We start from the raw sequence: 27,443 nt of genomic DNA, 5'->3' as shown, positions 1-27,443 counted from the left end.
CGCATTTGTTAAAGAGCTTCAGCTGAAAACACTGAAGATGGATAGAGGTAAAGTTCCATCTCTCATACTTGGCCAACCTATGGCTTGCTTCTCCATCTTTCATTTGACTTCTCAGCTTTCCCATCACTTGCATAGCCAAATTTCTACATTAAATCACATGGCTTAAAAGACCTGAAGTCCCTTCTATTTTCTGCCAGAGTCTGATAAATAAGGGCAACCATTAAGACTGACTATTAAGGGCACTTGGGTGGCTCAGTGGTTGAGCGTCTGCCTTCGGCTCAGGGCATGACCCCAGGGTCCTGGGATTGAGTCCTGCATCAGGCTCCCCACAGGAAGCCTGCTTCTCTCCCTGCCTATGTCTCCACCTCTCTCTCTGTGTCTCTCATGAATAAATAAATAAAATATTTTTAAAAAAGACTGACCATTAAAAGGAGTAATGGCTTCAGCTCTACCTTTCTTTGCCTCTACCTACTTTAGCTTCCTATATTTAAAAATAGTTTTTTGTTGTTGTTCTCATTTGGCATTAAATGAATCGGGTTCACATACCAGAAACCTTCATGTGTTTTCTCATCACTTCTTTTAGTCTCCCAAAACATTATTGGATGTCTATTATGTACAGAAACTGTACTATTTGGACTCCTGCCCACAAGAAGCTGTGTACCACGTACACAGTCATGTAGCGAGATAATTCACAGAGTGTGATAATGCTTGAACGATATCTACAAAAAGTCAACAGAATGCCAATGGCAGAGAAAACAATTCTTTATTGGTAGGTGGTAGATGGGAAAGGGGAGAAATATTACAGAAGGTCAGGAAGGGCAGCCCGGGTGGCTCAGTGGTTTAGCGTCACCTTCAGCGCAGGGCCTGATCCTGGAGTCCCGTGTTGGATCCCTCATGGAGCCTGCTTCTCCCTCTGCCTATGTCTCTGCCTCTCTCTCTCTCTCTCTCTCTCTCTCTCTGTCTTACTCTATGTGTCTCTCATGAATGAATAAATAAAATCTTAAAAAAAAAAGGTCAGGAAAAAGTGAATAATAGTTAAAGGCATTTATTTAGCACTTACTCTGTTTCAGAAACTTTTCAAAAAGTACTTTACATATACTTTCTCATTTAATCCTCAAAATAATCGACATAGGTGAAGTATCCCCATTTACCAGATGAGAAAACAAGGCAAACGGAAATTAAGTAACTGCCCCCAAAATATGAACAAAGCCATGAAGACAGGAGAATGCACAAAAGAGGGAAGAGGAGGAAGTCACGCAGTTGAGCTCTTGTTTTACAGTTTGAGATCAAATATGTCCAGATTAGGAAAACCATCCTAAGAAAGGTTGGACTCAATACTTTTGTAACTGAAAGGAAAGGAATCCACTGTAAATCTCTACAAAGGCAGCATTGGCAGGGAAACAAGGTGTATTTTCATGCTTTGGTAGCAATTTGCTACAGTAATTAATTTGCAAATTCTTGGTTCATAAGTAATAATCCTAAATCAAATAGAAATCAAAATTGAGAGAACACAGTACTTGAAGTATAATGTTTCTCCTGCTCCCCCACAACTGTGATTTGTCTATACAAATTAACTCCTGGATAAGTGGGTTCAAGACTTCATCCAAAAGTAATGTAATTGAGGATCACATTTATGAAAAGCAAGGGGCAAAAGTACTCATTTTGTGTGTTCATTGGTCACCATAAGCCTTAAATATTGTACGTTCAATTTTCTATTCTGCAGGTTAACAAAAATGCTAACATGGGGCACATTATTGTTAGCTTAAAATGCAAAGGTGCATAATAATAAGTCTAATATAACGCCAGAAATATTAGAGAATGCAGAACACAGCATTTCCAAATACTACCACAGCTTTAACACCAGGAAAAAATGTAAAGTTTGCATACCTTTTACGAAATTACACATTTAAAATTTTTTCTGTTGTGATAGCTTTTTTAAAAATTAGAAAAACCTTAGTTTTTATGTGAGCTTCCAAATTCAACCGTCAGCATCCTTCCCGCTTTGTAGGGCCAGCAGGGGGCAGACGTGACCAAGCCATTTAATATGTTTCTCTATGCTGTTAGAAAGTTTGCATTTGAGATACAATATGCTCTTGAAGCCAAAGGTATATTTAAAAAAAAAAAGATGCATATCAAACAACCAAAATCGAAAACTCTGATAATTTGACTTTAGGTCTCTTTCATCTTTTTTTTTTTATGAGCTACCAAAATCCAAGTCTAACTTTTGTTTATCGGTTTGCCATTATACAAGATTAGCAATGGCCATCAGCACCTGAATTTCTGTCTCTAAGCACCTGCACTGATAATCTACTTGTATATATTATCTAACTTAGTTCTTACAACATATCTACGAATAAAGTGTTATCATCATCTGTAAGATCGGGAAATGAGAGACTTTTTAAAGATCACATATGATGTAGCAGAGACTCAGTTTTGTCTAATTCTAATGTTTGTATATGATATCGTTTCTCATTTCTTTCTTTTTTAATTACAAAATATATAATACATACAGAAAGTGCATACAAGACAAATACACAATTTAAAAATAATTATAAAGCAAATATCCATTTCATCACCACCCTGTTCAACACATGGGACATTTTTAGCTTCTGCAAAACAGCTAGGTGAGCCCCCGACTCTTCACAACCCCAAACCCTTGAAAGGTAATCACCATCTTTTTATGGTCATCATTTCCTCTCTTTTATTTAGAATTTTTGTGAGATTTATACAAATCTATTCATAATGTATAGATTCATTGATGTCTTTACCCTTTGGTCAATATTATATTTGCAGTATTTGTGCTATTGTATATATAATTCTTTAATTTTCTTTGCTATATGAAATGAAGTACTTTATATAATATAGCACAATTAGTTATCTTTTCTACTATTGATGGGTATGTGGCTTGTTTCCAATTGGGACTATGATGAACAATGCTACTACAAAAATTCTTATACATGTATTCAGGTGCACATATAAAAGTATCCCTAACATACATAACTGAGAGTCAAATTGCTAGCTCATCAGGTCTGTCTGTGTATCTTGAACTTTACCACAAACATCCAAAAGTCTGTTAACAGATGAATGGATAAAGAAATGTGGTATATTCACACCATGAAATACCACTCAAAAAAAAGAAAGAACTATTGTTACATGCAACAATAGGGTTGAATCTCAAAACACACTGAATAAAAGAAGACAGACACAAAAGGGTATATTTTGTACAATTTCATGTATATAAATTCTAAAAAATGAAAAGTAACTTACAGTGACAGAGTACAGACCAGCGATCGTCTGAGGATCAGAACAAGAGGTGGAGTAAAGAGAATGGATTATGAAGGCCCCAAGTAAATATTTTTGGAGGGAGGGATAGAAATATTTGCTACCTGGATTGTCAAGATCGTTTTACGGTATATTCATATGTCAAAAATCACTCAATTTTACACCTTAAATATGCATACTTTATATGTCAACTAAATCTCAATAAACATAAAAAAAGAATCAGATTATTTTAGTTTGGATTTTTAAATTATTACTAATGATATAGAACACATTTCTTCTGTACTGGATATTTGAATTTCCTTTTTCTTTAGAGCTCCTTCTCAAGTCTTTGGTTCATTTTCTGTTATGTTTTAGTTTTCTTCTAGACCTGTAGGATTACTTTGTACATCCTTTTATTAGTTCTTTGCTAGTCATATGTTTTTCCACATTTTGCGGTGTCTTTTCACTATCTTAATGGGATTTGTTGAATATAAAAGTTACTGATTTCAGTGTAGTTGAATTTTCAATCTCTTTTGAGATTAAGCTTTTTGTATCTTGTTTAATAAATATGACATAAGAAATATTTTATTACCCCCATTATAAAAGTACGCTTCTATTTTATCTTCTCAATGCCCTTTAGCACATAGGTACTTAGTTCACCTAAAGTAGACTTTTGTGTATAATGTGAAGGATTCACTGTTATTTTTCCCCAAACCAATTGACTAGTCCATTTATGAACTGTCTGTTGTTTTTCCATCCATCTGCAATGCTAACCTTATCATAGGACAAATGTCCAGACGTGTTTGAGTCTGTTTCCGGGCTCTCCATTCTGTTCCATTAATTTATTAATGCACCAAAGTCAACTTACATTTCTTAATATGTCTCTTTATACCTGGTTTCCCACTTCATTCTTTAAGAACATCTTGACTATGTTTGACTCCATAAATTTTAGGATAATATCAACTTATTCATGATGCTACTTCTCATTTCCAAGGTATATTTACAAACTGAAATATAGTATGTTCCCATTATGGAATATTTATTATCATACAAAACTGGAAAGACCCAAAGTCATATGGTTTATTTCTATGTAGTTATAAATCAGAAAAATGCTTAACACAACATGCATGTTGACCTATAAGGAAAGTATTAGAACTGCCCATTAACATCACAATAACATGAGAGATAAGATTAAATTATCTTTACTTATGTACAATAATAGGAATCAAACAAATATACAATCTCATGAAAGAAGTCAGATCCAAAAGAGTACATAGTGCATGATGTTATGTAAGTGATAAAAGAGACAAGACCAATCTATGCAATTAGCAGCCAGAGTAGTGGATATCCTAGGTGGCTAGATGGGGGACTTCTAGGATATTCTAGAATGTTCTGTTTCTTACCTGAGTTCTAGTTTCATGGGTTAAGTCTATCAAAATGTACTGAGCCATGAACTCTGTACTTTTTATGCATATATATTAATAAATAGCTTTTTTAAAGTAACTGTTAACAATTTTAGACCTATTGATAAGACTTTCTTTATAATTTAAGTGAGAAACTAGATACAAAATGTTCTGAATCTGTGAGATACTTATTGAGGTGCGTCTCCAGCTGAGTTAATACAACAGCGGCCATGTCCGTGATTAACTCCCTGCTTCTAATAACAAATCACTCTTCCTGGGCAAGTATGACTCAAGGTAGGATGATTATATTTCTCCCTCTTCTGGAGATAAAGTGATTGTTCCTATAGGCTCAGCATATGATTCAAACTAGATCAATTGCAGTCCTTTTTTGGAATATTTCGTAATGAAACTGGAAAAGAAAAGCCTTCTTCCTTTTTGGGTCCTGGGACTGAATGAATGTCAACTTGAAGCTTGGGTTCAGATGGCTTAAGATTTATCAAGAATGCTAGCCTGAGAAAATGACAGCAATAGACACAAAGAAGGAACCAGAGAGTCTGTGTGTGTGGGTGTGGGTGGGTGTGGGTGTGAGAGCATGTCTGCAAGAGAGAGAAAGAGAGGATAGATTTTGAATCTACAGATACAACTATCTGAGGCAGTTCTGTTCAATCCCAGCCTTTTCTATGGTTTATTTTTTATTCGTATAATTCAGGTTGAGTCTTTTCACTTGTAACTAAAATAGTCGTAACTGGTAGAAAATCAAACTCTAGTCAGTTTTAATTCTCTAGAATTCTTATCAATATTAATTGTCACATCCAGGAAAAGGGTTTAGATATTAAACAAACAAAAACATGGCTTTAGGTTAAAGAATACAACATTGACTGGAGACCCAAAGAGAAGATCAAATGCTTTAGAAATAAAACAAGAAGGCAAAATGAAGATGACGTGGGTGAAGATCAAAATATGCTGACAAGTTATATTAAAATAAACTTTGCTAAAAGCACACACACACTTAAGGTAACAGGTTTTGTAAGAAGAAACCTTCATTTTTCACAGATACAGAACATAAATCCAAAAGAAACTATAATCATTTTTTTTCACTATTAATAGCTGTAAAGCCCATTGTTCCTAGTTATTTGCAGGTATTACAATTTCGCATATGCATCTTCATTCCAGATATACATAAAATATGCCCCTTCCGTTTCAGCTACTTCTATTTTTCCTGTTTTCTTATTTCTCAGTTTTTGCTCTTCTATGATGAGATTAAAATTATTAGTATGTGAAGGAGTCACATATTTATTTCCTTCTTTGACTACTTTTTCTCTGTGAAAAGAGAAACAAAATATTATTACTGGATTATTTAGGGAAAAGAAACCAGAAGGAAGGGGAACGTTGGGTTACTGGGGGTCTAAACCAACCAACCTCGACTTTGGAAGTGCATGCTCTATGAAGGAAAGAAACCAAGATGGTAGGATCAGTAGTAGTTTGAGGGTTTCTTCATCGCTTGCAAGTGAGAGAGAACAAAGAGGATAGCATATTCTAATCTGATTTCTTACAAACTAAAATAAGATTTTAGTATAGATTGAAACTTCTATCTGATCTTTGATTGAACTGGTGCAGCATGTATTGTCGAGAGAATTTGAGAAACATGGTGAACAATAGATCCAAGCAGGGGGTAGCCATAGAGCTGACACTTTCAAGTGTCTATACCACCAAATACAACTACCTGTTTTCTCAGGAGGCAAATCCTCTAAGAAGTCATCTGCAGCCCACAGCATCTGTCTCAGTGCAGAGAGAATCAGAAGGTCCTTTACGGGTTCCAGTTCCCACTCTGAGGTATAATTACTAACCACCAAGATGTCAGAAAGAGCAAATCCAAGTTCTCTGTGGACCATCTCTAACTGCAAAACAGAAACAGTGACAAAGACTTATCTTAGGCCAATATATATTGTGAAAGCAGTGACAAAAAGCAGGAGCTTGGCAATAGTATACCTGCTGGAGAAATGAGGATAGAGATCTGGTCCCATAAATACTTTCTTAAAGAGCTTCACAAGTCAATCTTCAGTATCGCTATTAATTGTCATCGAGAATACACACAACAGATTCCACGTGAATTAGAAATGAAAAATAACTAATAGTTCTATTAGATAACTTTGAAATTGAAGCATTTTTAATACTCTTACGCTGGAGTCTGTAATTTCCCGTTTCCTACTATAAGTATTCTCATGATTAGTCAATTTTTATTAGACTAGTTTAATAATGATATTTAATTCTTGCTTAGACTAATTTCTCTGTGGAATGACACCACCTGGGTTCAAAACGGGGCTCTGTTATTTCTTGTCACTGTCAAAAACACTTTGCTTTTGTTTCCTCATCTTTAAAATGCGGTAATGATGGTACCCATCTCACAGATGGTAGATTTAATAGGTGATGGGAATGAAGGAGGACACTTGTGATGAGCACTGGGTCATATATAGAAGTGTTGAATCACTATATTGTAAGCCTGAAAGCAATATTATACAGTATATTAACTAACTGGAATTTAAATAAAAACTTAAAAGAAGAGGAAAAAATTGCTATGACTCCCTGTAATGTACCTAATTAAGTCAAGTCACCCATGCAAATATAACTTTTTAATTTTATCTCTTCCTACAAGGATTCAGCCCTCCACTAAACTGAATGATTCCATGCTTCCCACTCACATGCCTTTTCATACACTGATGTATTGACTTATATCATCCTCATAACCCAATTTTTTTTTCCTCTTTTTGTCTCTTCACCTCCTGAAACTTTCCTCCTCTTTGAAAGCTATTTTCCAGTGACACTCCAGGAATGAAATCTTCCCCATCTCCCCTAACATAATATTTTCCTCTCTAAACTTTCACTTTTGAGTCCCTTCATGAGATTTATCATACTCATACTGTTGATTTTTTCCTATCCCACCTCCCATCCCCTCACCTCCATTGATAAAATTCTAAGCTTTTGAGTGAAGAGAAATTGTTTTAATTATCTGTGTATCTGGTTAGAGATGATCACTCTGACTCAGTATGAAAAGCAATCAATAAATACTTGTTGATGGGCACCCGGGTGGCTCAGTGGTTGAGTGTCTGCCTTCGGCTCAGGTCATGAACCCCAGGGTCTCCATCGGGCTCCCCACAGGAAGCCTGCTTCTCCCTCTGCCTACGTCTCTGCCTCTCTCTGTGTGTCTCTCATGAATAAACAAATACAATCTTTCTAAATAAATAAATAAGCAAGCATTTGTTGAATTGAACCTAATTATATTAAATTATAATGAATGGAATGATCTGTGTCTGTGTAAAGATGAATAAATATTTAATTTTTAAATCTTGGGACACGAATCTGAATTATCCAAGCAATTGTTTTAATTCTTAAGTTCTGTAGGTGTCCATTTTATTTTTTTCCATTTTATTTTTATACACAGTAGTACCAGGTGATTATAGTGACATATCCCAGAATATGTGTTTACAAAAAGGAACATCATTCATTACCTTGAACTTCACAGGTGTACATCTATATATGTCTATGAAGTCACCTTTTGTAATCAGATCCAAGCTATCCACATGAGTGAGCAACACCACATGTATTATACCTAGACCAAACAGATACATGTCACTTTGATCTTTAAAGACAGCATCAGTATTTTTCAGTTAATCAGCTATCAATTATAAAACATGCTTTCTATGGAGTCATTTCAGAGATTTGGGAAGGTCCACTCCCCTAAAAATATCCCTTTCAACTACTCATTAGTACATGGAATTCCTTTGACATAGGAAATTTCCTTCATTGCTTTCTATGGTAAGAAATGAGGCTTCACAGAAATCAATGGCATTTCTATACACTAACAATGAGACTGAAGAAAGAGAAATTAAGGAGTCAATCCCATTTACAATTGCACCCAAAAGCATAAGATACCTAGGAATAAACCTAAGCAAAGAGGTAAAGGATCTATATCCTAAAAACTATAGAACACTTCTGAAAGAAATTGAGGAAGACACAAAGAGATGGAAAAATATTCCATGCTCATGGATTGGCAGAATTAATATTGTGAAAATGTCAATGTTACCCAGGGCAATTAACACATTTAATCCAATCCCTAACAAAATACCATGGACTTTCTTCAGAGAGTTGGAACAAATTATTTTAAGATTTGTGTGGAATCAGAAAAGACCCCGAATAGCCAGGGGAATTTTAAAAAAGAAAACCATATCTGGGGGCATCACAATGCCAAATTTCAGGTTGTACTACAAAGCTGTGGTCATCAAGACAGTGTGGTACTGGCACAAAAACAGACACATAGATCAATGGAACAGAATAGAGAACCCAGAAGTGGACCCTGAACTTTATGGTCAACTAATATTCGATAAAGGAGGAAAGACTATCCACTGGAAGAAAGACAGTCTCTTCAATAAATGGCGCTGGGAAAACTGGATATCCACATGCAGAAGAATGAAACTAGACCACTCTCTTACACCAGACACAAAGATAAACTCAAAATGGATGAAAGATCTAAATGTGAGACAAGATTCCATCAAAATCCTAGAGGAGAACAAAGGCAACACCCTTTTTGAACTTGGCCACAGTAACTTCTTGCAAGATACATCCACGAAAGCAAAAGAAACAAAAGCAAAAATGAACTATTGGGACTTCATCAAGATAAGAAGCTTTTGCACAGCAAAGGATACAGTCAACAAAACTAAAAGACAACCTACAGAATGGGAGAAGATATTTGCAAATAACCTATCAGATAAAGGGCTAGTTTCCAAGATCTATAAAGAACTTATTAAACTCAACAGCAAAGAAACAAACAATCCAATCATGAAATGGGCAAAAGACATGAAGAGAAATCTCACAGAGGAAGACATAGACATGGCCAACATGCACATGAGAAAATGCTCCGCATCACTTGCCATCAGGGAAATACAAATCAAAACCACAATGAGATACCACCTCACACCAGTGAGAATGGGGAAAATTAACAAGGCAGGAAACCACAAATGTTGGAGAGGATGTGGAGAAAGGGAAACCCTCCTGCACTGTTGGTGGGAATGTGAACTGGTGCAGCCACTCTGGAAAACTGTGTGGAGGTTCCTCAAAGAGTTAAAAATACACCTGCCCTATGACCCAGCAATTGCACTGTTAGGGATTTACCCCGAAGATTCAGATGCAATGAAACGCCAGGACACCTGCACCCTGATGTTTCTAGCAGCCATGTCCACAATAGCCAAACTGTGGAAGGAGCCTCGGTGTCCATCGAAAGATGAATGGATAAAGAAGATGTGGTCTATGTATACAATGGAATATTACTCAGCCATTAGAAACAACAAATACCCACCATTTGCTTCAACGTGGATGGAACTGGAGGGTATTATGCTGAGTGAAGTAAGTCAATCGGAGAAGGACAAACAGTGTGTGTTCTCATTCATTTGGGGAATATGAATAATAGTGAAAGGGAATATAAGGGAAGGGAGAAGAAATGTGTGGGAAATACCAGAAAGGGAGACAGAACATAAAGACTCCTAACTCTGGGAAACGAACTAGGGGTGGTGGAAGGGGAGGAGGGCGGGGGGTGGGGGTGAATGGGTGACGGGCACTGAGGGGGACACTTGACGGGATGAGCACTGGGTGTTATTCTGTATGTTGGTAAATTGAACACCAATAAAAATTAATTTATTAAAAAAAAAAGAAAGAAAGAAATGAGGCTTCAAATAAAACCACCTCTTGGAAGAGATAAACTAAAACTGAGCTACAATATTGTTGACTGGTCTTATGTCCTATCCCAACAATTGTTTTTATGGAGACTAGAGAAAAGAGATCTCATAAACAAGATGGGGGAGAAGAAGGAGGAAATAGCATTGTCAAAGCATCACAAATAAACTGCTCTCTGTCACAATGCTTTCTGCACACCTCCCTTGCAAGGTTTCAAACTTCAATGAGCAAGTAAATCATTTCATGCTTCTAACTTAATCAAGATTGTGATAAACTGGCTCTTTCCCAGACAGAATGGATAATAAAGCCAAGAAAAGCCAATATGGGGCTTTTCTAATTCCCTGATCCTGTTTACCTTCTCCTAAGCCTTTATACTACCACTCCCTACCTAACATCTTACCTCCCTGTCACCTTTTCTTACTGATATATTGTTTTCCATTTCTAATCATTTAAGGTCCAAGGGAAAAGCTAGAAGTTTTGGTAAATAAATTCATGCTAGGATATAGTGATAGCAGGTAGTGAGGACTGTGCTAAACTCTTCAAATATAATGATTTGTTTAATCCTTATAATAAATCTCTGAGGTAGGTGCTATTATTATACTAATTTTATAGATTAGGAAATTGAGACCATAGAGAGTTTAAGTCACTCACATAGAATCATACAGCTATCAAGCGCTTGATTTGATTGAACCACACTGATGGGACAGAGAAGATTCACATGCCCAATTTCTTAAGCTTCTCATCCTGTTCTAAAACCATTCTATAATATAGTCTAATCAATTACTCTTAATAGCAAAGTGGAATGAGACTCACCACACTTTATCAACTCCCTTCGAATTTTTTTGATCTTTGCCATCATCTCATAAGAGAGGTGTTCAACAGAGTTGATATTGAACACAAACACCGCACAATGAATTCTGTCCTTTAGCAATGGGTTTTCAATATAGTTACTATGACCTGGTGTGATTGCTTTCATGGAATTAAACTGTAAGGTAAACATAAATCAACATATTAATTCCATGGATATTTATGAGCATATACTATGTATGAGGCAGTATACAAGTCTCTGATATTATGAAGCTAGCAATCCAATAGGGAAGACAGTCTATGTAAGTAGCAAGCAGCCCGTTCACACAGGCAAGTAAAGCTTCTGCAAGAATGGGACACGTAATCCGGGAGCTACAAAGTAGGGGGAGTTAGTCTGATAAAGGGAACGAGCATACGGTAGAAAGTGTTCTAGATAGAAGCAGTGTGGGCGAAGGTGGAGGTGAGAACATTCAGAAAGAAATCCGGCATCATCACACAGAATGCAAGAGCAGAAAGTGGTTCAAAACGAGATGCATATACTCTCAAACTAGCAATCCCTCTGCTGGGAATCTGTCACAGGTATACTAGCAAAAATACAAAATGATGTAGGTACAAACCTATTAACTTCAGGGCTATTTGTAGTAGCAAGACTCTAATATATCAATTATATATATATAATTATATATATATATATATATATAATAATATATATATAATAGTATTTCATGACTTCCCAAAAAAGAGAAGAACCACAAATCTGTAAGTATTTTCTTATACAGTAAAAAAGGAAAGTAAACCATACATTTTTATATGGTTGCTTATTTTTAAAAAGGAAAAAAATGTATTTGGTTTTTTTTTTTTTGAAAAAAATGTATTTGAAGGGGCAGAGAAATAAAATGGATTCTTTGACTATGCCCCAGTTTGTAAAGTTGACTTTAGACTACATTTCAGTATGCCAAAACTAATTGCATATGGTTTGGGTAAATGTTAGTTGACTACTAAGGGTGTGTTCAGTATTTGTGACCATAGTTTTGGTGTACTTGCTATGATTTATGGATTAAATGCTATGATGTAGGGATGCCTGGGTGCCTCAGTGGTTGGGAGCCTGCCTCTGGCTCAGGTAGTGATCCAGGGATCCAGAATCAAGTCCCTCATTGGACTCCCTACGAGGAGCCTGCTTCTCTGTCTGCCTAGGTCTCTCTCTCTCTCTCTCTCTCTCTCCTCTCTCTCAGTCTGTGTATCTCATGAATAAATAAATAAATCTTTTTTTAAAAATGTTACAATGTATTAAATTTGATTCCAAATAATACAGGAGAGGAGAAAGTGGATAGACACAGATGATGGGCTGTGAATCAAAAATTGTTGAAGCTGAGTAAATGGGAATTTGTTAAATTGTCTTGTCTACTTTTGCATTGGTTTGAAATTCTCCATAATAAATTTGTTTTTTTTAAAAAGAATATTTAAAAATAAACTTTGCCTCTATAAGATAATGCTATACTAAAGAATGAAAAGCCATTGCATGAATAGAAAAATAAAACACGCTGTGTTTCTGGATAAAAACACTGGATATGCAAAGATGTAAATAAACTTTCAATATAAAATTTTAATGTAATTTTAATCAAAACACCAACAAATCAAACACAAACAATCAAATAAAATACAAATAAGCTCAATTGGAAAAGTATATTGTGAAAATGTTAAGAAAAACAGATGCAAGAAATAAGTAATGAATATGACATGTCCAGTGAGGTATAAAGACATAGTTGATTACTATGGTAATTAAAACAATTAAATAGGGACACCTGGGTGGCTCAGCGGTTGAGTGGCTGCCTTTGGCTCAGAGTGTGATCCTGGGATCCTGGGATCAAGTCTGACATCTGGCTCCCTGCATGGAGCCTGCTTCTACCTCTCCCTATGTCTCTGCCTCTCTCTCTGCATCTCTCATTAATAAATAAATAAAATCTTTTAAAAAACAATTAAATGATATGGTAATAAAAAGAATATCATAAAGTGATTGATAAATACAACAAAAGAACAAACTAGAGAATATGAAAACCAATCCCTACATTTGGTATGTAAAAGATGCAAAGACATTCGATGAAAAATGTTGGCACAATTGACTATTCATTTGGACCTAGATAAATTAATGACTAATTCAAAATCTAAATGTTTATGAAAAGGACTAGAAAGTTTTAAAAAATATGACAGACTAAAGTGGCTTTCTCTTTAATCTCCCCCCTCCTCTCGCATAGGACATCTGAGAGCATAAGGATGAAAGCCACATGTCTTAGTCTGCTTGAGCTGTTATAACAAATGACCATATTTGGTGTCTTACAGGACAAAAATTACCTCTCACAGTTCTGGGGGCTAGAAAGTCCAAGATCAAGGTGCTAGCAGATTTGGCATCTCCTTGCTGTGTCCTCATATGGCAGAGAGAAAGATTTATACCACTTCTTCCCATTCATGAGGGATTTACCCTGTGACCTAATCACCTTTCAAAGGTCCCAACTCAAAAAAAAAAAAAAAAAAAAAAAAAAAGGTCCCCTACAATGTGATGTAATGCCATCACATTGGGGATTAGGGCTTTGGCATGTGAATTTTAGGAGGACACAAAGCACCCCATACTGAGGGTCTCAGTAAGAGAAAGTCAGATTGACCTTTGAAATTGATGACCTCAGAGAGCTTTCACACTGGCCCAAAGCTGCCTACCTTCAGACTTCCTGTTACGGAAGGAAAATTACCTTTGTGAGTAAATTGCTGTATTTGGATTTCTGTTTCACATAGCCAAAGGCAATTGAATATGCAACAACATTCAGAGTTGTTATGGCAGCTTTGACAAAAGAGTCTTTGGATGTTTTAATTCTTTGTAGAATAAAGTATCACAAAGGAACAAATGATCTTGAACAAGTATAGTTCAAGAAAATAAATCATAATACATTAAATTAGACTAGCATCTGCCGTTGTCTATAGTGAGCAAAAATAAACATTTTAAATATCAGTTATAATTTTTCAATAATTAGTTCAATCATACCTGGTATCTGTCAGAAATGTGGCCTTTTAAGATGTAGACTATGTCATCCATGCACGGCCCTTTGTCCTCCTCACCCAGGCCCATTGAGTCACACAGAATAAATGGCAGGGAGTTGTTATGCCCCGCATCCTTAATGGAATATACCCTGTACTACAGAGGAGAAAAAGGCAGTGTTAAGGTACATTTTTTAAATTGCAAATTGAGGTAAAGTCTTCACGTAATGAAGTCAACCAGCAAAAGACTTTTCAACCCTAATTAACTCCAACAAAGAAGTAAAGACTGAGTGACCTTGAATGGACATACCTTGTCAGACACCCCGGCTGCATCAGAGCCCACCAGAGCCTGGTGTGTTACATGGCCTCGGAAAACAGACTTAACTGAGTTGAAAAAGCTAGACTTCCCAGCTCCAGTTGGACCCAAGAGCAGAATCCGTATTTGGTGAACCAGGTCTCTATATGGTCTATAGGATTTTATGTCAAACAATAAGCTCTTGTGGAGCCTGTTGAAACAAGACAATTTTAACAGTTGACTGAGGGTAGATCACAAGAACTTATCATAAATTTTCCTAGGATTCATTTTCTTTTCTTATATATTGCTTTTTTTTTTATTTTTGAGTAGCAATTTGCTTTCCTGTTAAAAGGACACGAAATTATCCTACTTCAAATCCTACTATAAAAGAAGAAAAAATAGGGATCCCTGGGTGGCGCAGCAGTTTGGCGCCTGCCTTTGGCCCAGGGCGCGATCCTGGAGACCCGGGATCGAATCCCACGTCGGGCTCCCGGTGCATGGAGCCTGCTTCTCCCTCTGCCTGTGTCTCTGCCTCTCTCTCTCTCTCTCTCTCTCTCTCTCTCTCTCTGTGTGACTATCATAAATAAATAAAAAAAATTAAAAAAAACATTTAAAAAAAAAGAAGAGGAAAAAATAAAAATAACATTTATAAACTAAATCCAATCAGACATAAAATCTACCAGGTTTAAGCAAGCAGATCATATAAACCTAGTAATAAATATGAACTGTGTTAAGTATGAAGATAACTTATCAGTAATAAACTTCAAAAAGCACAACATAATATGTGACTTTTGAAGTTTATGGAAGTAGGTAATTTCTAACATATTCTTGAAGTTCATATAAGCATTCTCCACCTACCAGCCAGCCCTTCCAAAGTAATTCCCTAAAGTAGTTGAAACTGTAACTGCAAGAAGCCTAAGATATAATGTAGGCATACAGCCAAATAATGGTTTTCCTTCAAGTATATAAAAACATTAGGAAGGCTTTCCCTCTACTTGGTGTTCTTTCTGTTTTAACATTGGTATTATCACAAACAGCTTTATAATTATAATTATAGTTTATTCTTAATGATCCACAAGCTATCTGTTATAATCTATGCTGCCAATTTGACAGAACCTATAATAGAATAAGTCTAAGATAATGAGCAGAATAAAAAAACATTCAAAACATTGACTTACTGAGTAATCTCTTCCATGTTTCTTTTGTCCAGTAAGTCTAGGGGAATAATCAAAGAAAAATGCAAATTACCAGTTGTTGAATGACTGGCTAACTGAATGTCAATGCCTTCATGAGGGAAAAATACAAAAATAGCTTTTCCATAAGAACAGCACAGTATAATGAAAGCAAGTGGAGAAAATTCTGGCAAACCTCCTTAACATCTTTTTGGAGAGTCTAGAGCTAGAGGCAAGGTGGGCACTGTAAGATTAGATGGTCCACAGATCTCTTCTCATCCAATTACTCAGTGGTAGTGTGTGGCTTGCTCCAACACGGGAAATGAGAACTGAGGTCCTTTCTGAATCAGAGAAGCAAGGCATAAAGGCAGGGACAGGCCAAAGAAAGACTGAGAATAGTTAAAGATAGCTACTCTCCATAATCCAAGAGGTCTGAAAGGGATAATGTACAGAGACACACAAACAAAAAAAAAAAACCCCATAGGTACCAATGTTTCTCCAAAACCTACTATCTGTGGGATGCCTGGGTGGCTCAGTGGTTTAGCATCTGCCTTCTGCCCAGGGCATAATCCTGGAGACCCGGGATCAAATCCCACATCTGGCTCCCTGCATGGAGCCTGCTTCTCCCTCTGCTTGTGTCTCTGCCTCTCTTATGAATAAATAAATAAAATCTTAAAAAAAAAAAAACCCTGGGGGGGAGGGGCAAGACGGCGGAAGAGCAGGGTCCCCAAATCGCCTGTCCCCACCAAATTACCTAGATAACCTTCAAACCATCCTGAAAATCTACGAATTCGGCCTGAGATGTAAAGAGAGACCAGCTGGAAGGCTACAGTGAGAGGAGTTCGCGCTTCTATCAAGGTAGGAAGACGGGGAAAGAGAAATAAAGGAACAAAAGGCCTCCGAGGGGGAGGGGCCCCGCGAGGAGCCGGGCTGAGGCCGGGGTGAGTGTCCCCAGGACAGGAGAGCCCCGTCCCGGGAGGAGCAGGAGCTGCACCAACCTTCCCGGGCGGGCGGAAAGGGGCTCGCAGGGAGTTGGAGCAGGACCCAGGAGGGCGGGGATGCCCTCGGGCTCCCGGGGACACTAACAGGCACCTGCGCCCCGGGAGAGTGCGCCGAGCTCCCTAAGGGCTGCAGCGCGCACGGAGGGACCGACCGGAGCAGCTCGGAGGGGCTCGGGCGGCGGCTCCGCGGAGGGGGCTGCGGGGCGGGAGCGCGAATCCACCAGCGCAGGCCCCGGAGCACAGGGCGCCGGGACACAGCCCAGGATCCGGCCTCCCCCGGGACAGGCAGAGGCCGGGAGGGCCCAGGACAGCGAGGACGCTCCTGCCCCGAGCTGAGCAGATCAGCGGCCCCGCCCCGGAGACTCCAGGCCCTGCAGACGGAGAACCGAGAGCCCTGAGCCCCGTAGTTCCTGCGGAGGCTGAATCCAGGCTTCCAGAGTTGCCATAGCAACTGCGGCTGATCCTCCTGGGGCCCCACGGGGTAAACAACCCCCGCTGAGCCCTGCAGCAGGCAGGGGCAGAGCAGCTCCCCCAAGTGCTAACACCTGAAAATCAGCGCAACAGGCCCCTCCCCCAGAAGACCAGCTGGACGGACCAGTGATACTCCCCCGTGTTCCAACACAACTTGTTTTTGGCCACTCTGCACTGAGCAAAATGACTAGAAGGAAAACCTCACCTCAAAAGAAAGAATCAGAAACAGCCCTCTCTCCCACAGAGTTACAAAATCTGGATTACACTTCAATGTCAGAAAGCCAATTCAGAAGCACCATTCTACAGCTACTGGTGGCTCTAGAAAAAAGCATTAAGGACTCACAAGACTTCATGACTGCAGAATTTAGATCCAATCAGGCAGAAATTAAAAATCAATTGAATGAGATGCAATCCAAACTAGAAGTCCTAACGACGAGGGTTCACGAGGTGGAAGAACGAGTGAGTGACATAGAAGACAAGTTAATGGCAAAGAGGGAAACTGAGGAAAAAAGAGATAAACAATTAAAGGACCATGAAGACAGATTAAGGGAAATAAATGACAGTCTAAGGAAGAAAAACCTACGTTTAATTGGGGTTCCCGAGGGCGCCGAAAGGGACAGAGGGCCAGAATATGTATTTGAACAAATCCTAGCTGAAAACTTTCCCAATCTTGGAAGGGAAACAGGCATTCAGATCCAGGAAATAGAGAGATCCCCCCTAAAATCAATAAAAACCGTTCAACACCTCGACATCTAATAGTGAAGCTTGCAAATTCCAAAGATAAAGAGAAGATCCTTAAAGCAGCAAGAGACAAGAGGTCCCTGACTTTCATGGGGAGGAATATTAGGGTAACAGCAGACCTCTCCACAGAGACGTGGCAGGCCAGAAAGGGCTGGCAGGATATATTCAGGGTCCTAAATGAGAAGAACATGCAACCAAGAATACTTTCTCCAGCAAGGCTCTCATTCAAAATGGAAGGAGAGATAAAGAGCTTCCAAGACAGGCAGGAACTGAAAGAATATGTGACCTCCAAACCAGCTCTGCAAGAAATTTTAAGGGGGACTCTTAAAACTCCCCTTTAAGAAGAAGTTCAGTGGAACAATCCACAAAAACAGGGACTAAATAGATATCATGATGACACTAAACTCATATCTGTCAATAGTAACTCTGAACGTGAACGGGCTTAATGACCCCATCAAAAGGCACAGGGTTTCAGACTGGATAAAAAAGCAGGACCCATCTATTTGCTGTCTACAAGAGACTCATTTTAGACAGAAGGACACCTACAACCTGAAAATAAAAGGTTGGAGAACCATTTACCATTCAAATGGTTCTCAAAATATACCCTAAAAACTATAGAACACTTCTGAAAGAAATTGAGGAAGACACAAAGAGATGGAAAAATATTCCATGCTCATGGATTGGCAGAATTAATATTGTGAAAATGTCAATGTTACCCAGGGCAATTTACACGTTTAATGCAATCCCTATCAAAATACCATGGACTTTCTTCAGAGACTTAGAACAAATTATTTTAAGATTTGTGTGGAATCAGAAAAGACCCCAAACAGCCAGGGGAATTTTAAAAAAAGAAAACCATATCTGGGGGCATCACAATGCCAGATTTCAGGTTGTACTACAAAGCTGTGTTCATCAAGACAGTGTGGTACTGGCACAAAAACAGACATATAGATCAATGGAACAGAACAGAGAACCCAGAAGTGGACCCTGAACTTTATGCTCAACTAATATACAATAAAGGAGGAAAGACGATCCACTGGAAGAAACACAGTCTCTTCAATAAATGGTGCTGGGAAAATTGGACATCCACATGCAGAAGAATGAAACTGGACCACTCTCTTGCACCATACACAAAGATAAACTCAAAATAGATGAAAGATCTAAATGTGAGACAAGATTCCATCAAAATCCCAGAGGAGAACTCAGGCAACACCCTTTTTGAACTTGGCCACAGTAACCGGAGAAGGACAAACAGTGTATGTTCTCATTCATTTGGGGAATATGAATAATAGTGAAAGGGAATATAAGGGAAGGGAGAAGAAATGTGTGAGAAATATCAGAAAGGGAGACAGAACATAAAGACTTCTAACTCTGGGAAATGAACTAGGGGTGGTGGAGGGGGAGGAGGGCGGGGGGTGGGGGTGAATGGGTGATGGGCACTGAGGGGTACACTTGACGGGATGAGCACTGGGTGTTATTCTGTATGTGGGTAAATTGAACACCAATAAAAATTAATTTATAAAAAAAAAAAAAACCCTGCTATCTGCAATTGGATTTCCTGGAACTTCCAATACATTTGATTTTCTTCTTGGCTCCAGAGAGAATGTAGAACTCATCCCTACTGCATCAGAGTATAGTGAGTGTTCAGGGAAGGGCTGAGGACTTTATGTGAACAATGAGACTCAGGCACAGAATTATTTATTTTCTGTGAAGAGACACTCTTTTGTGGTTGATTTAAAATTGAAAAGGCAAAAAAAGAAAAAAAAAGAAAAGAAAAGGCACCTAGTTGGCTCAGTGGGTTGAGTGACCAAATCTTGATTTCTGCTCAGGTCATGATCTCCCAGTAGTGGGACCAAGCCCAGGTCAGGCTCCATGCACCACATTGGGCTCCACCCTCAGTGTAGAGTCTGCTGCAGATTCTCTCTCCCCCTCCTCCCCTTACTCATGCTTTCTCTCTCTCTCTCTCTCTCTCTCTCAAATAAATAAATAAATAAATAAATAAATAAATAAATAAAATCTTTAAAAAAGAAACTGAAAGGGTCAGGTATAGTGATGCTGGCAATTCTCTATACTACAAAAGAAGAATACTATGTGAAACATTTAAAAATATGGCTATCCATATCTTTCCAGAAAATCTCTTTAAATTACAGAAAGTAAAAATATTGAAGACTACATACAATGACTATAATAAAACAAAAAAAAGTGTAAGTGTAAACAAGAGAAAAGCAACCTCTTGGGATGTTACAAAGCACTTTCTTAACTTTAACATCCAAAAGGAAATTAAAAATCAAAATTGTAAACATATAGGAAATAATAATATAAATACTATATCAACCTTGTGATAAAGTACACTTTGTTAATAACAAGAAAGAAGGGAATTTTTGAAAATAGAAAATAGAAACAGAAAAGAATATTGAAACAAACCTTAGAAATATAAGAAGGAATTAACAAAAACACAAGATAAATTTTATACATTGAAGAAAGGATAAATTAATATAGTAATTGGTTTAAACTGCCAAATAAATTACTGACTAGTCTAATCAAAGAAAACCAGATCCACAAAATGTCATGCCACAACTCACATGCCAAAATGGCTACATATTATAACAAAAAGTGTTGGGAAAAATTCAGACATGACGGAAACTCTAATATACTGCTTGCAACAGTGGAAATTGGTAGGACTATGTTGTAAAACTTTGTCAGAATCCACTGAAGCTGAACACACACAAATCTGATGACCCAGAAAGTTTATATTTATATTCTTTAAAGAATATGAACTAAAACACATGTACAAGAATGCTTATAGCAGTATTATTTGTAGTACCCCCCAACTAGAAAACTCAAATGTCTACCAACAGCAATTTTATTAAAAAAAAACAAAAAAACAAAAAAAAAAAACAAAAGAAAACAAAAAGAGAGGCTCCTGAGTGGCTCTGTCAGTTAAGTGCCTGACTTGATCTCAGCACAGGTCCTGAGTTCAAGCCTGGAGTTGGGCTCCACACTGGGCATGGAGCCTACCTAAAAAAAAAAAAAAAGAGAGAGAGAGAGAGAGAAGAAGAAAGAGAAAGAAGAAAGAAAGAAAGAAAGAAAGAAAGAAAGAAAGAAAGAAAGAAAGAAAGAAAAAGAAAGAAAGAAAGAAAGATGATGGAATCATTACACTGGCAAAGTATATGGAAATGAAAAGGAACAAATGACTACAACACTAATATGGATGAATCAGTAGGGAGGCAGGGAGTTAAACAGCTGTCCTGAGATACATTTGCTCAGTTTACCAAATAACACTCTCAGGGGAAAAAAAGAAAAGTGACTCAACCTGATTCCTTTGCAAATATGCTACGAATCTTATCTCTCGGTAAACAGACTAATGATATCTCCTGCAAGGAATATACTTATCTCTTGAATGTCCTTAACAGGATGTTCCTGGCTAAGGATTACTTAGGATAAATAAATACGGATCCTATGGATTCATGAGCACATCTTCAGCAGGAACTGTCATGTAAGCTGACCGCCTTAGTCTGCTCAAGATGCCATACAAACCATGAAGTAGGACAACAGAAATGTATTTCTCACAGTTCTGGAAGCTGAGAAGTCCAAGAACACTGTGCAGTAAGGTAAATTTCATCCTGAGGCCTCTTCTCTTGTTTTGTAGGGGGCAGCCATCTCATGGTGCTCTCCCATGACCACTTCTTATATGTTCATGGGCGGAGAGTAAGCTCTCCGGTGTCCCTTCTTATATGAATGCTTGTCGTCTTGAATTAAGGTCCCACTCTTATGACCTCACTTAACCTTAATTACTTCTTTCAAGGCCCCATCTCCAAGTATAGTCATATTCAGTGAACATATGAGTTTGGGGGGGGGGTGGCACAGTCAGTCCATAGCACTGACATATAAAGGTTCCATTACATAATCACTCTTCAATATGTAAAGTGGCCCATAAACTTCATAAAACAACTCTGCTTGTTGTTTTTATACAGAAACATATGTCTAATAAGCAAAGCAAGGACTAGGAGACACACAGAATATTCTTGCACCCTTTCTGCCTTCTCTGAGATTTCTGATTGCCTTTATCCCTGAAATTATTACCCAAACCTAATACTGGGTAAGATATCTGATTTGTAGAGGTCTTATTTTATAAACCAATCCCTGGTTTAGCTCAGTCCCCCAAACATAATATTGAACATAAGAAGCCAAGCAGAAAAGAGTACATATTTTGATATGATTCCATTTATATAGAATTCAAAAACAAGAAGTAATTAATGTTGACACAAGCCAAAGCAACAATTAACTTGGGTTGGTAATAAGCTGAAAGAATCAGCAAGGAGTCTTTTGAAACGATAATAATCTATTTCTTCATCTCACTAGTGGCTGTATTAGTGTGTCTAATTTACAAAAGTTTGTCAGTTGATACATTTATCAGTTGTGCACTTCTCTGTTTATGGGTTATACTTTTTTTTTTTTAGATTTTATTTTTTTATTCATGAGAGACACACAGAGAGAGGCAGAGACACAGGCAGAGGGAGAAGCAGGCTCCTTGCAGGGAGCCAGATGTGGGACTTGATCCCGTGACCCTGGGATGACACCCTGAGCCAAAGGCAGATGTTCAACCGCTGAGCCACCCAGGCGTCCCTACGTGTTATACTTCAATATAAAGTTTTCTTAACTGATCCATGATTGTCAACATCATGACATAGCCAGGTAAATTTACCAAAGATCAACAAGAAAACATTTTAAACGTTTGGGGCAGCCAGGAAGAAAGATCAAATCATCCAAAGGGAAACAATAAAAGCAAGTAAGTCTGGCCCTAGGTTTTCCACAGCAACATCGATAGTGTGGAAACATTACAAAATCGCCCCTCCCCAAAAATTATATACTCTGATGATCATTCAAGTATAAAGACCACAAACCATTAGTTTGGAACATGAAAATACTCAAGGATTATCATTCCCAGGGTCCCTTCTTTTAAATGGATAGACATTAATAACTATTTCAGAGAAGAAATATAAATAGCCACTACCTATAGACTTGCTAGTAATCAGGAATAAGCACGGAAGAAAATGAGAAACAATCCTTTGACTATCAGATTGCAAATATTCTAACATTTGATATTACCAACTAGTGGCAAGAAGATAGGGAAATAGGCATTTCTATAACACTCTTGGGGATAGTATAAAAGCTTTTGAGAGGTATCTATCAAAGTGTGAATGTAAATAATTCTTAAACAACAATCCTACTTCCATGAAGTTACTATTAAAAAAGCATTTTTGTGTACAATTATATTCATAAATACATTACAAAAGCATTATTTATAAAAGAAAATACTGGAAACAATGTCCTTTAGCAGAAAAATAAGTAACTTAATTTTGATCTTTTGATATAATGGATACAATGGGAAACCGCTGGATCTAGTACCAATCAAGAGGAGTTCAAGCTTTGGTTTCAAGAGAATCTAACAATCTTTAGGTTTGCTGTCTCTCTCTCTTTCTCTCCCTTCTCCTTCTACCTTTCCTCATCCTCCCTTACTCCTTCTCCCACACAAACACACTCCAGAAAACTGTAAATGCTACTTTTGGCCATGCTTGGATCTCAGCAAACAATGTGTGGCCAAGTTTCAGTCTGGGTCACCCAGTGATAAGGAGATTCTTTCTTAAAGAGATGAGTCAAAATCCCCCAAACATTCAGGAGAAAACTCTATATAAGGTTATCTGATTAAACCTACCTTCACATCGAAAAACTTCACATTCCTTAATGGAAATAATTTTATCTTTTTCATGCTTTTGATGTCCCTCATTTGAAACTTGAACTTTCAGTTGAAGTTTCTTAATTGTATCTAATGTCATAGTCACTTTTTTTCCATCCAGATTTAAGAGGAATTCTAAACAATTATCTTCCTTGTACAGACAGAGAAATGTAGATGGTGAATATGCACCTATTTCGCATTCTGAAATTTCATTCTTTTGAAAGGCAAATAGGACAATGGGAATTTTGTCACCATATTCCTGGTAACTGTCTTTTATATATGCCCCAAAAATATCATGTGCACTATAAATCACCATCACAGTAGGCCCTTGGTTATTGCATCTCTTGTACACATTATATCCAGAGAAATCATGGACACTTGCTTTATAGAGAAGGGTAAACCGTTTTCCTCCAAAACAACTTTGCAGCTTCTTTTGTTGCATCTCTGTCAAACAAGTTGTCACTGCCATACTTCTCAATCTAGTAGAAAATCAAACATATTTTCCATTAAATATTGAAAAACAGGTAACACATACTGTCACAAAGCTTACATTTGTGCCTCTTATTTACTCTACATTACACATAAGATGAAGAAATGAAGGATGATCAAATAGCAAGAAAAAATCTTTAACTAGCTTTTCATTCTAAATTATTTTTTTCAATTCAAAAAAGAAGACTTCTATTTGCAAGTGGCTAGGAATAGTGAAAAGCAGCAAGTCATTTACCTGTTTGTAGAATCTGTACAGGGACTGAAGCCGAGTATAGCTGCTCTGTCCTGACAGCTAAGCAGACACAAGATAGAAAGAAAATTCTTCAGCAACCTCCAGGCTTCAGGGACTCTGAGAAAAGGAAAATGAAACTCAGAAAGGCCCAGCCCACTTGGCCGGGTGCCACCTTCCTTCTGTGAGGGAGCACAAAGAGGCCCAGTTCAACATACACAGTCAAGTCAAATAAAAATATTAGGAAAGTCAAAGAATTGAAGTCAGAAGAAAACCTAACAGCTCACTAGATTTTTAAGTGACTTTTTGGAAAGAGAAATTCAATCAATTTCTCTATGTTGAAATACCAAAAAGTGCTGTCTATTCCTGCTCCAGGACACAGGCCTCAAAGTGTCCACTTTTCTGCTATCAACTTCCTCTCATCAGAGTCCACTGTTTCCTGTGCTGTTTGTTGTTGTTTGTTTGTTTTCCTGGGGATTTTTATTTATCTATTTGGTATTAAAATCCACTAGTTCTTGAGTAAGACATGCAGTCTGAAAACAACTTTCTTGAGATTTATTTCAGCCAAGAACCGTGGAGACTTCTGACTAGCTGTGACAGAGGAGCATCAGTCTCACACAGAGAACACTAAGGCAATACGTAAGGCTTTTGGAGATCAGCAAGTGTTGAGGACAATGTCACCACCATCTGGACACCTTCCATGCTCAGTTCCCACTGTTCCCTGACTCAGAGAAGCAGGAGACTCTTTTTCATTTTGCAGAAGGTCTCAAGAACTCAGGCTCAAGCAGGAGGGTCTAACATTGCCTGGCAAACAGCTGTCAGTTCACTAAGGAAGCCAGGGATCTTCATGTTCGACGAATCGCTTGTATCATCAGTGGAATGGACATTTTAAAAGCTTAGCTCTTAAAAAAAAATAAAATAAAAGCTTAGCTCTTTAATAATAAAGATACAAGACATGGAGATGGTCGAAGAGATCATTTGGTAGTCTGTACTTAGCCCATATTCTTTTAAGAGATCCTGTAGAATTGGCATTTAAGACACAGCTTTGAACCTCCCTCTTAACACCCCTCTACACACACCAATAATCCAATGATTATGCCCATAAGTTATGGCATTTGAATGAACAAGCACCTTCCAGAAAGTCATATTCCCAGCTCTCCTTCTCTTGAGCTTTTGGAAGACACCAACTCCCCACATGAGCTCAGAAGTGTGATAGGGCCCACTAAGGACCTGTGTTGGAGGATGCCTCAGTAGTTCAGTCCGTTAAGTGTCCAACTCTTGATTTGGGTGCAGGTCATGACCTCAGGGTGGTGACATCGAGTCCCGCATGGAGCTGTATGCTGGGTGTGGAGTCTACTTAAGATTTTTTCTCTCTCACTCTCTCTTTGCCCCTTCCCCTTCTCCCTGCCTGTGCATGCATGTTCTCTTTCTCTCAAGAAAAAAAGAAATCCATTGTTTTAAAAACTTTGAAAATTATATTTTCACACCATTATTTAACATAGCTTGTTATTCTTCTGCATCTCCACTCCCATTCCTACAGTCTCTACCTGCAGTCTTGCTTATGCTTGTCATTCCTGTCCTGGAGTCTGGAAGAGCTCAAATCCATTGTGTGAGCTGTACCGGGAAAGGAAGGGGAGGGGGCATGCAGCTGGATATTGACCATAATCCTAAAATCTCTTGTCTGGCCGGCCCCTGCAGTCTGCATTTTCTCTAACATCAGAAAAAGGTTTTGCAAAGGTTTGCAACTAGTATGCAAGTTTCCATCTTGTTCAGATTGATGGCAAAAATCAGATCTACTTACATCTACTATTCTCTAAATCGGCCCAGAGATTCATCACATTTGGGATGGGATCTGGGGACTTCCAAATTCCCACAACTTTTAGGAGCACCATGAAGACTTCAATCAGCCTTGTTATCAATATAGCTGCTTTAGCATCAGATTGAGTTTTGTCACTTCAAGATGATTACTCGTCAGCTGGTATCTGAAGCATCTGAGGGTTTATCTGAGTCTCTCAATCAACTTTGTTGTATTCAATGTGGACTTGCATTTTTTTTATGAAAAAGCAACATGTAATCTTTAAATTTAGCTTTCTAAAAAAGACAGGCTTACACACCACTCACCGTAATACCATCTTGGTATATTATTAAGGTGGATGCTGGGTGAATTTGTACCATGCCGCAAACTTCTGTCAGAAACAGCCACTTTTACTTTACTTTCCCCGCCCCCAGCTTTATTAAGATATAATTGATACAAGCAGACTTTTAGACATAGAGAACTGATGGTTGTTGGAGGGGAGGCAGGCAGGGAGATGGGTTCAACAGGTGATGGGCATTGAGGAGGGCACTTGTAACAAGGACTGGGTGGTATATATAAGGGATGAATCACTAAATCCTACTCCTAAAATTCATAGCACACTCTATGTTAACTAACTGGAATTTAAATGACAACTTGGAACTGTGAACAAGATTCATTCATTACAATTAAAAGATAAATCAATAAATAGGACTCAAGAAAGTTGTTTTCAGACTGCATGTGTTTCTCAAGAACTAGTGGATTTTATTACCAAATAAATAAATAAAAATCCCCAGGAAAACAAACAAACAAAAAGATATAATTGACATATTAAAATTGTGTAAGTTTAAGATATTCGATGAGATGATTTGATGCATGTATATATTGCAAAATGGTTAGCACAATAAGGCTAGTTAACACATCCATTACCTCAAATAATTACCTTTTTTGTACATGTGGGGAGAACATGTAAGACCTACTCTCCTAGCAACTTTCAGGTATGTAATATCTCATTGTTGACTACAATCACAGTGTTGTACATCAAATTCCCAGAACATTCTCAGCTTATAACTGGATATTTGTACCCTTCGAATGACATGACCCCATTCCCCTCACCCCTCAGCCCCAGGCAACCATCATTCTACTCTGTTTCTATGAGTTTGGCTTTCTAAGATTTCACATGATAAGTGAGATCATGCAGTATTTGTCTTTCTCTGACTTATTGTCCTTAGCATAATGCCCGTAAGGTCCATCCATGTTGTCTCAAATAGCAGAATTTCCTTCTTTTCATGGCTGG

General features: G+C 37.9%; 1 protein-coding gene across 2 annotated transcripts; it reads right to left on the bottom strand.

Annotated features, from left to right (window-relative positions):
* Window positions 1–1,029: 1,029 nt before the first annotated feature.
* On the bottom strand, window positions 1,030–24,456 carry IFI44 (interferon induced protein 44). Of its 2 annotated transcripts, none has more exons than XM_055341418.1 (9): window positions 24,361–24,456; window positions 23,616–24,115; window positions 15,693–15,729; window positions 14,530–14,725; window positions 14,227–14,376; window positions 11,202–11,373; window positions 8,171–8,271; window positions 6,385–6,562; window positions 1,030–5,984 (listed from the first exon to the last, which is right to left on the bottom strand). In XM_055341418.1, the coding sequence occupies exons 2-9, from the start codon at window positions 24,103–24,105 to the stop codon at window positions 5,974–5,976; spliced, it is 1,335 nt and encodes a 444-aa protein (XP_055197393.1). In that variant the 5' UTR covers window positions 24,106–24,115; window positions 24,361–24,456; the 3' UTR covers window positions 1,030–5,973. The 2 variants fall into 2 exon arrangements, with proteins under 2 accessions (XP_055197393.1, XP_055197394.1); XM_055341419.1 differs by having other exon boundaries at window positions 6,388–6,562.
* Window positions 24,457–27,443: the final 2,987 nt, after the last annotated feature.

Source organism: Nyctereutes procyonoides, unplaced genomic scaffold (genome assembly GCF_905146905.1).
Source record: "Nyctereutes procyonoides isolate TBG_1078 unplaced genomic scaffold, NYPRO_anot_genome, whole genome shotgun sequence".
NCBI classification, from domain to species: Eukaryota; Metazoa; Chordata; class Mammalia; order Carnivora; family Canidae; genus Nyctereutes; species Nyctereutes procyonoides.
The sequence above is the reverse complement of the archived record's forward strand: the minus strand, read 5'-3'. Positions and strand labels throughout refer to the sequence as shown.

What these genes read in the sequence shown, in the direction of transcription:
- IFI44 (XM_055341418.1), bottom strand. Translation starts at nt 24,105, where the DNA reads ATGGCAGTGACAACTTGTTTGACAGAGATGCAACAAAAGAAGCTGCAA. An exon ending in CAGCCGGGGTGTCTGACAAG is followed by an intron (nt 14,377 to 14,529) that starts GTATGTCCATTC and finishes TCTCCTCTGTAG; the next exon opens with TACAGGGTATATTCCATTAA. An exon ending in AAGGGAGTTGATAAAGTGTG is followed by an intron (nt 8,272 to 11,201) that starts GTGAGTCTCATT and finishes TGTTTGGTCTAG; the next exon opens with GTATAATACATGTGGTGTTG.